At 32.6% G+C, this 10,548-nt stretch overlaps 1 protein-coding gene across 1 annotated transcript; it reads right to left on the bottom strand.

Moving 5' to 3' along the window:
• Nucleotides 1-4,891: 4,891 nt before the first annotated feature.
• LOC131947589 (S-phase kinase-associated protein 1-like) lies at nucleotides 4,892-5,200 on the bottom strand. The gene has a single exon (XM_059308830.1). It carries the CDS (start codon nucleotides 5,165-5,167, stop codon nucleotides 4,892-4,894), a length of 276 nt encoding a protein of 91 aa, XP_059164813.1. The 5' UTR covers nucleotides 5,168-5,200.
• Between the last annotated feature and the right edge of the window lie 5,348 nt (nucleotides 5,201-10,548).

Below are 10,548 nucleotides of genomic sequence, written 5' to 3'. Positions count from 1 at the left end.
AAATAGTGTAATCGTTTATTTATGTGGAAAATATATTGCTATTGAAATTGAGACGGCATTTACATACATACTTTTAAGATATGCAAATTAACATTGCACATTCTGAACAAGTTAAAATAAGCGTCGTTAATTACGTTGTTTTTGTTTTTAATCACCATTTGAAATAGGACATGCCCTACAATAGTTTACCATTCGTGTTGATATACGTCAATGGTATTTGGTCAAGGTGTGTGTTTCTCATAGTGGGTGTGGGTGGTCTAGGGTTCAAATATCAGATATCAGATTTTGTGAATCATATTAAGAATAATAGGAATGTGATCATTTATTTAGTGTAAGTTAATCAAAGAGCAGTTCACCTGTCTGCTCCAGTGATTTCTGGTACTTAACCCTGGTATCTTGATCTTGTCACTACATATAAAATTAATGTTTGACTACTTATGTATCAATGCAGTATTAAAAAGAATTTTCAAAAGAATTTTTTTTTTGGTTGTTTTACAAAATAAGTTCTTGTTTTTTTTTTTTTTTTTTTTTTTTTTTTTTTTTTTTTTTTTTTTTTTTTTTATACTTTTATTTGCAACTAAAACAATTTTCAAAAGAAATAAAACATATTTTCGACTGACGAAGCAACTACTGTAATATCATTGATAAGACGTATCTTTCATTTTATAAAAAAAAAATATTATTTTATTTGCTTAATGTTTTTAATAAACTGATACAAATACAGTATTTTAATATGAAAATAGTAAACTACATATTGTATACATTTTGACATACATGAAAATTTTGTTATATTTGTTAAAAAGTAGAAAACTAATTTACTTGTTTCTTTTATATCAACTTAATGTACTTGTAAATCATCTTAACAACAAAGTTGTCAGTTGTTTCCCTTAATTTTTTTCAATAACACAATTGGAAAGAAAATGTATTACTTAATATTTCTATTTTCAACATAAAAATATGTTTTAAAGGTTTCAAATAATTATGCAATACATTATTAAACGCATTTGCAAACCTACAAGATTAACTTAAAGAAGACTGCCACTTCAAATTGGATGCGTGATTTTTTTTTAATATCACAAAAGCATTAAGCAAACCATTTTTATATCCAGCCTCCTTTATTTCCTAACCTCGATTACAGTGCTATACATGCCGCCTTTATTTCCTAACGAGAGTGATATCACTATATCCAGCCGCCCATGGTTAGGTACCCATTAAAGCTGGGTGGACTCAAGTCTGACTCGAACCCGGATTCGAACTCGAGACTAGTGTCATAATGCTTTACAACGACATCACTATACACTAAAGTAAAAAATAAAGATAGAATTAGATAGAGTTAGAATAGCTGATAAAATAAGATATGATCAGAATAATCTATGCATTATGATAGTATTAACATTTAAAGAAGAATCAATGTGACGTGGGTTTTTTTTTTACCCAAACCTCCATCTAGTTTATATCCCGATGTAGATCTCCACTAACCACTTCAAACATTTTATACAACACAATAGCTAACCACTTCAACTATTTTATACAACACTACGGCTAACCACTTCAAATATTTTATACAAAACAACACCTAACCACTTCAACTATTTTATACAACACTACGGCTAACCACTTCAAATATTTTATACAAAACAACACCTAACCACTTCAAATATTGTATACAACACAACAGCTAACCACTTCAAATATTTTATACAGCACAACCGCGAACCACTTCGAATATTTTATACAACACAACAGCTAGCCACTTCAAATATTTTATACAACATAACAACTTACCACTGTAAACATTTTATACAACACAACAGCTAACCACTTCAAATATTTCTACAACACAACATCTAACAACTACATGCAGATTTATAGTTGTCATTGATCTATTGTATTTCCTAAGGTCGATATTTGGTAACACCCGTCTGACATCGGAACATTTAAACAAATATATTCACTTTTTTAAAATAAATTTACTATCTACAACATAGAACCTTTTAATGAAATTATTCACACGAAAGAGATATTGTATAAAACGATAATTACACACAAAAAAAATGTAAAATTAAATACCACATAAAAACATTTTTTTATTTATTCAGGATTTAAACGCAGGACTTTATGCAACAGAACAGTAAAGTAAATAAAGTAACTTAATTACCTTTTAAAACCTGACCTACATGGTGCAGATGATGTAGAGTTTACCTGTACGTATGACGTCAGCATTAAGAAGAGAGTGTGTTAAGTTGTAATCCTTATCGCCTTTACTTTCCCTACCGTTAGATACCCGGGGTAAACTCAAGGACATCTTTCGGGACCCGAGTGTTCTACCCTTTGACAAGGCCAACACATCAATATTAAAGTAACTACATTTGTTTTATGTCTATGTAAGTATACTACACTTTAAAAAAATAAGTCAAGTTGCTTATCCTTTGCGAAAGATAATCAGAAGATAAAACAGTAAATAGAATATTTTTTTGGCGATGTATTAATATTTAGTTTAGTAAATGCAATAATCCTTTGTATATGATCCTCTATGACTTAAAGCACATAACTCGCGTGTATGATATTTGTCGGATATGGTATATGTGGTGTAGTATTGTACATAGTTTCTTCACCTGTCACATATACATGGTTGTTGAGAATATACAATAGGAAGTGAAGAGCCCTCACACCACAACATAATATTATAGCAAATACACGCCCATTCTAAACCAATACAAATCATAACACACGACAACGGCGCAGACTTGGACAAAAATCAGGCACGCTTCACTGATTACTGCCATTAGCTATTTATAAAGACGAAACCAACAACGAAACCCAAGACAAATATCTAAAATTCACAACAATATTAAAAGACGAATAGCGAGACAAAATCAGCGACCCTCTAACCATGCAAGACTTAGATAAAACAATCGATGGCTTAAAATCAGTCAAAGCATCTAGACAAGACGGACTAACTAAAGAGTTTCATCAAACTTTTAAAGATAATATTCTGCAGCTACTAAACGTCGCGAGGAAAGATATAGGCATACATGTACACATAATATAATGCACTGTGTACACATACTTTAAAAGGCGTTTTGAAAGTTTTAGAACATATTGCATTGTTGAAAAAAGAAAGTTTAGAAATCTATTTCTTTTCAGATTATGTGATTTAGCAGTCAAAAGAAACAACTTAAAACTTCATATTAAAAATTGCAAAACCTGCAGTAGATTCAATTGCTCTAAAATTAATAAACAAATAATTATCTATCTATTGAGGTAATACATTGTTATTTATGAGTTTGTCAACATAAATTATTTTTAATTTGTAAATGTTTAAAATTTTAAAACATTTTTTTTTGGTACTCTTAGAAAAATGAAGATATTTTTCCTTTATAGAAGAAAAACTCAATTTATTAATATTGTTCCGGAAATGTTAGTCTTTGGTAATTTATTTCATGCAAAAAAAAATAATGTTTCCTTTTCAATTAGAGTGAACAACCACAACACCACAGGGTAGGGGTCGGCAATCTTTTGAAGCGGAAGAGCCAAAAGTTACAATTTTCAAAATTTCCCTGGTTTTAAAGAGCCAGTAACATTTTTTTTTATTTAAAATATGTTATTTTTCTATTAAGATTATTAGTATTCGTTCAAAGAGCTGGAGAGCCGCATCTTGATATCAAAAGAGCCGCATGCGGCTCGCGAGCCGCAGGTTGCCGACCCCTGCCACAGGGTTGGGGTGTGGGAGGGGGTGAGGATCATGTCGGTTACACTAAATATTGAATTAGCGGAGTTGAACTATGTCCAGTTTGGGTTATAACAATATTATCGATTGCATATTTTAATCTCACTTAAGAAATAAAAGAGAACGGCGGATAACGCTTAATGTTTTTGCAATGCACAGTTTTTATTTAATACTTGGAATTGTTTAATTTCAGAAATAATGAAAATTTAGCATTTGACTAATTAGATAGAAAATGGACATTAAAAACAAATGAGTTATTCTTTAGATAATTCCTTGAGCAACCATTTTGTTGTCTTTATGTACACACAGAAAGTACTTACAAGAAATAAAACGTAATAAATATATACGCACACGCACACGCGCACATGCACACTCACGCAAGCGTACAATCGCACACGCACACATGCCCACGCGCAAACGCGCACACGCGCGCTCACTTACATGCGCACATACACATATGCGCACACGCACACACACCTTAAGAGTAAGTGCAATTTTTTATTGTGCATAAATATTGTTAAATCTTTGTAAAGCATAGACCGCTGTTCGTACCGGGAAAAAAATGCAAAGCAACAGTCCCTAACTTTTCGTACCAAAATAAAAACAAAAGTTATCGAATATTAACTGAATCGCTTCAGGATCAACAAAGTTTAGTTATTTTAACATAAAATTAGCTCACCTACACTATTTGTAGAGTAAAATCAACAGTTAGAACTTCAGTGATTATTTAAAGTTATAAAATTTAAAAAAAAAAACCCAACTACAACCAATTAGAGTTTTACATCAATTATTTAAAACATATGTATCTTCTTTCAATGATCCACACTTTTCTTGTGACTAGTTCTTATAGTGTTAATATCACACTTTGCTTTTCAATAGTCATGTTGCTATAATATTATAATATACAGCATGCGCATATAGTATTAGCGTGAGTTGTACTACGGCAATGCTGTAACTGGATGGAGTTAAATATTTTTATGGATTAGTTACTTCCCATCTTAATATTTTTAAATACATGTGGGAAACCATTTTGAACTATTATATCAAAATTATATAAAACCGATACACCAGTTGTAGTAAAACAATTGTGTAAATACTTGTTCATTTTATTTATTATTATTGTAACAAAATAATATTTAAAATGTAACAAACTTTCTAGTGCTAATAGTTTATTACACCAAGCACGCCTTTGATATCTAAGTAGTTGGCAGCCAAAATCAACTCAAACAAGGTAACCTGGTCAACTTTAAGAAATTCTGCAGCCCATGAGCAAACATCATTTGTTCTTTTTTCTTTGTTTTCATCATCTTCAGGTGGTGGAGGGGCATCCCGATGGAAGGTACACCATTGAATTACCTTCTTTAATATAGCAGCATTAACATTAGGTAGTGGAACAGGTTCATCTTCATCCTCATCCATACCCAAATCTTCTAACATGGTTTTAACAGTGACAGATTGTTTAACAATCTCAACATTTACTTATTTTACAATTTATATTATATTCAAATGTAAAATTATAAATAAAGGGTGATTCAATGACAGAATGGTATTTTTTTTTCTCTTTCAATGTTACATTGTCAGAAAATGTCAATACAAGTTTTGGCTCTTTCGGCTCAAAAGGTTGCCGACCCCTGTAGTAGGCTAATGTAGGTTTCATTTTAAGATCTTCGAATTGAATTTTTTGTTTTTGTTTTTTTTTTGTTTTTTATTTTTTTTGGCCTCAGACATGTAATTTACAGCGTCAGTTTGCCATGTCATGTTCGCTTTAGTATTACAGTTTTCATCATCGGCTTGTAAAGACTGATACAGATTAACAATCATAATAATTCCTTTTGACTCTCCTTCATTTTAGATGGTTTGCATAATACAAAACGCCTAATTACAATGTTGTTTTTAAACGTGAAAACGCAAAAGTGTAATTGAATGGTGATTCAATGGATTGTTTTTATCGTCATGGTGGTTTAGGGGGTTTGGGCTTTTAAGTGTAGATGAAAGAAATTTGGGAATTAAAGAAAACAAATATTGTAAATATTATAAGAAGCCGGAGTATTTTCAGTACAATCAAACACTTTAAATAAAACATTCTTCATTCTCCAATATATCTATAGTTGTTCTTCCACATGTTTTTTTTTAATCAATTTATTTTAAATGTATTGATGAAATACAAATACATAAATACGTTTGTTGTACCAGCCAACAACCTAGATGCTGCGATTTGACGCCAAAGTTGAAAGTTAAAAAAAAAAAATGTTTACCTTTAAAATAATTTCAATTTGTAAATTTTAAATTACCAGGGGAGGCTACACAACTAAATACTTAAAAGTCCTTAAAAATATACATTTTATAGGTTATACTCAAAGAAACGTGCATAAAATTGTAATTAATATAATTTTTAATGATGTTAACTAGATGTTATTACAGTTTACAGTAAAGCAATGTTTGTACTTTAAAACAAATAAAATGCTATCTTAAATAAAAAAGTTAAAGGTTATGGTTTTATAAGGTAAAATAAAATATATTTTAGAAAAATTTAGAACAAACAGAGTTTGGCTTAGGTCTTCTTCTGGATTATAAGTGGATAAGTGAAAAAAAAAAAAAAAAAAAAAAAAAAAAAATTGATCCACACACTATAAATAGCAGCACCTCAGCAGGTAGATCACACAACACAGATCTTGACGCTTGGCTTGCCTTAAACACACACAGACACCCTCTCCACGCCTCGTCAGACAAATCTACCCTCTCCCCCCCTGTCCACTACCCCCCCCTCCGTCCACCTCACCCTCAGACATGATAACCCCACATCCCCCTTAATAGTTCCAACGACCCCAACACCCACCCCAACATCAATTTCGAATATTTATTCATTTACTTACTTAAAGTTCTAAATCTTGTTTCTTTCCCCTCATCTTTCACACAGCAATCTTTGAAAACTCAATGCGACCAGTATAAAAATAAACACTCTTTCAACTGGTCAACATATTCTGTTTCATTACATAGACAATGCTTCACTGTCACTTTGACCCCCCCCCCTTTCTCTTTGAACAATTTCCTTTCCACTCCTCACCTGGAGTCCTGACACTTTCATTTGACCTTCACCCCTTCTACTGTTATCCCTTTCAAATTTTTATAAACACATACATGACATCATGCAAATATTTATTATCTACATTAACAAAACCTTTCGCTTTAATTTGATGTTCGAAATTACGAAAACAAGTTGATTTGATGTACCTGTTTTAATTGCAAATAAAAGTTGTATAAAAAAATCAAACGAAAGAAAATATTTTGGCAAATTATGTACAGATATAGACTAGATCTAGTCGCGTTATCATAACAAAGGTTTTAGTTACATTCTTTGCAAAGTGTCCAAGTTGATAGTTTTACCTTTTCGATTTTCTGTTGTTTTTCCTTTTCTTCTTGTATTTACTAATGTACACATTGCAATGACATCAATGCAAATCAATTATGTATTGAATATTCTACTATGTAAATATGTCACCACATATATGTTTGATGTTAATTGTTTTAATTGCAAATAAATAAAAAAATAATTGATCTAAAATAGTTCCATTTCCTTTACATCAGACCAAAGTGTATAATCTAGCATAGTTCTAGAATATATGGAGCTTAATCAGTCGTAATATAAGTTGAAAGTCTCTGTCTCTCTCGCTTAAAATTCATAATGACGTTAGCCAAGAATAAATATTAATTTCGAATAAATACAATAAGCCTGTGTATATGATCATCTATGACATAAACTACATATTACACATCATGATATTTGTCGGATATGGTGTATGTGGTGTAGTATTGGACATAATTTCTTCACCTGTCACATATACATGGTTGTTGAGAATATACAATAGGAAGTGAAGAGCCCTCACACTACAACATAATATTATAGCAAATACACACCCATTCTAAACCAATACAAATCATAACACACGACAACGGCGCACACTTGGACGAAAATCAGGCACGCTTCACTGATTAATGCCATTAGCTATTTATAAAGACGAAACCAACAACGAAACCCAAGACAAATATATAAAATTTGCAACAAAATTAAAAGACGAAGATCAAGACCAAATTAGCGACCCTCTAACCATGCAAGACTTAGGGAATACAATTGGTGGTTTAAAATTAATCAAATCATCTAGACAAGACGGACTAACTAAAGAATTTCATCAAACTTTTAAAGATGATACTCTACAGCACGGGTTCCCGACCTGGGGGTCGCAAAGGTCTTTCTGGGGGTCGCCAACTGGTATACTAAACCTTAGTAACTTGAAACAAAACATACATATTTAGAAGAATTTTTGAAATTCGGCTTCATTAACATCACTGGAGATGTAATAGAGAAGAACCAAAGCGCACTGTACAAAGTTGTTCTCAGTCACGAATCTATGAAAGCTTCAAAACTAAAACACCATTTGAGACGAGTCATTCAGAACACACCAAAAAATATATGGAGTTCTTTCGTCGGTAAGTAGCTAGTTGCAAACGCCAGAGACTTAATCGAACAGGAAGTTTTCACCAGCATTAGTGCAAGCATCAAATTATGTCGCGATAGAAAATGCCAAGCAAAAAAAAAAAAAACAATAGGAGAAAATCTCATCAAACGCTGCATGTACGTAAATGTTAAATAACACATTTTTAACGAAATTAAGCTTTCACCATTCTTTGCTTTTCAAGTTGATAAATCAACAGACGTGAATTCGTGTTCGCAGTTGCTGTTCTGTGTCTATATTCATGCAGATGATAGCAAAGAAGAGTTGCTCTTTTATGAAGATAGCATGGAGAAAATAAATACCTTTTTTGAAACTGGATGATTAAAATGAGTTAGAACGGCTGTGGGGGTTTGTACGGATGGTGCGCCATCTATGTTTAGCTCAAAATCGGGCTTTCAGAAAACAGAAAAGATTTAGCTTCCTAACCACTGCCCTAACCAATCGACATCAAGAGTCCATTGCTAGTAGGCCTATAAGTCGTAAATTATATAAAATCTGGAGCCTTCAAAGAACTGAGCAAAAACATTAATATAGATCACGAGGTTCTGCTCTTCTACACTACAGTACGCTGGCTGTCAAACGAAAACGTTGTAAATTGTGTTTTTGAATTGAAATCTGAAATTCGATTGTTCTTGGAAGTGCAAAGGAAACAAGACTTTTTGGAATACTTAAAACGACATAGAGTGGTTGGAGAGAGTTAACATTTAACTAATTAGATAGAAAATGGAAATATTTAAAACAAATGTAGATATTCTTTAGATAATTCATTGAGCAACCATTTTGTTGTCTTTATGTAAAAAAAGAAAGTACTTACAAGAAATAACACTTAATAAATATCTACACACACGTACAATCGCACACGCAAACTCACGCAAGGGTACAATCACACACGCGCACATACACATATGCGCTAACGCACACACATCTTAAATATAAGTGTTTATTCAGTGTATGATACTTTTCATTTTGCATAAATGCTTTCTGTAATTATATAAGATAACTTCGCTTTAATAAAATGTATTCATTATTTTTTATCAATATCACCATGGAACACATTTGTTTCTCAAAATATGTATACAATATTTCTTGTGTTAACCAAATTACTCGCAAGCAGGGGTCGGTAACCTGCGGCTCGCGAGTTGCATGCCGTTCTTTTGATGTCAATATGCGGCTCTCTAGTTCTATAATAATTATATTCTTTTATTATAGAAACTGAAAAAAAAAATGTATACTGTAAGAACAAAAACTTTGAACAAAAAAAAAAAAAAAAGCAATTAGAATAGGTGGAGTAGAGTGTATAAGGACAGTTGACAGCCTAGGGCATTAGACATTAGGCCCAGCCCCACAACTATGCTGTGGCCAGCTCTGTGGCAATGTTTCCAAGCTTTCTACTATCGAAGTGCACATACACATGTTAGGGGCTCTTTAAAGTCTGGGACATTTTGAACATTGTAACTGTTGGCTCTTCCGTCTCAAAAGGTTGCCGACCCCTGCTCGCACGAACCAAGCCAGCCTAACCATACTACTAATTGCTAGACACAAACACACGTACACACACGAACATACATGCAGTATGTATAGTGTTTGTCGCAACAAATGTCTTATAGCGATACATTAGGACAGTAAAGTTCCTGTTTCGAACCTGAATGTGCGAATGAAGTAGAGTCAGCCTAAGTCTGAGACTTTGGTATTTTAAGCACATCACTATGTATAGCGGCTTTTACTTTCGCTATCGTTGGTTAAAGCACTATGCATAGCGGCTTTTACTTTCTATATCGTTGGTTACAGCACTATGTCCAGCCGCTAAAACTTTCTTTTATACAACTTTTATTTCTGGATTTCCTCTCAGAAAATGTGTCCATTCAAGAACAAATTACAAAGCTGCAGCTGCTTGATGTTGAAGTTCTCTCTCTTAGATGGGTTGCTGTCCCCAGCTATCGATACTCATCTACTTAGGGGTTTAACCTAGGGACTTGTCGGTGAAGCAGTCATGAGCATTACCAACCCGACCACTCCGACCCCCAGGAGTATTGATGATATGTTTCGTAACAGGTGACACTTTTAACTAAATATGTTGTTTCTATTTAATGATACAATATAAGGGCCTACTACCAAACGAACTGTTCTATCATACAATAATAATGTAATGTATATTTTGTATGCATTTTGACATGTTTCTTTAAGATTTGCAAAAAGATTTGTATAAGGCTTGACAAGTGTATGTAATGATACTACCAACTCGACCACGGGCGGCAGCAATGACTCAACGTGTCTACAGAAAGTGACACTCCTATTGAAAAGAAAGAG

This window comes from Physella acuta, unplaced genomic scaffold, assembly GCF_028476545.2.
Source record: "Physella acuta isolate Inbredline_101_S28 unplaced genomic scaffold, ASM2847654v3 ptg000600l, whole genome shotgun sequence".
Taxonomy (NCBI): Eukaryota; Metazoa; Mollusca; class Gastropoda; family Physidae; genus Physella; species Physella acuta.
This window is presented reverse-complemented; position numbering and strand designations above follow the sequence as displayed.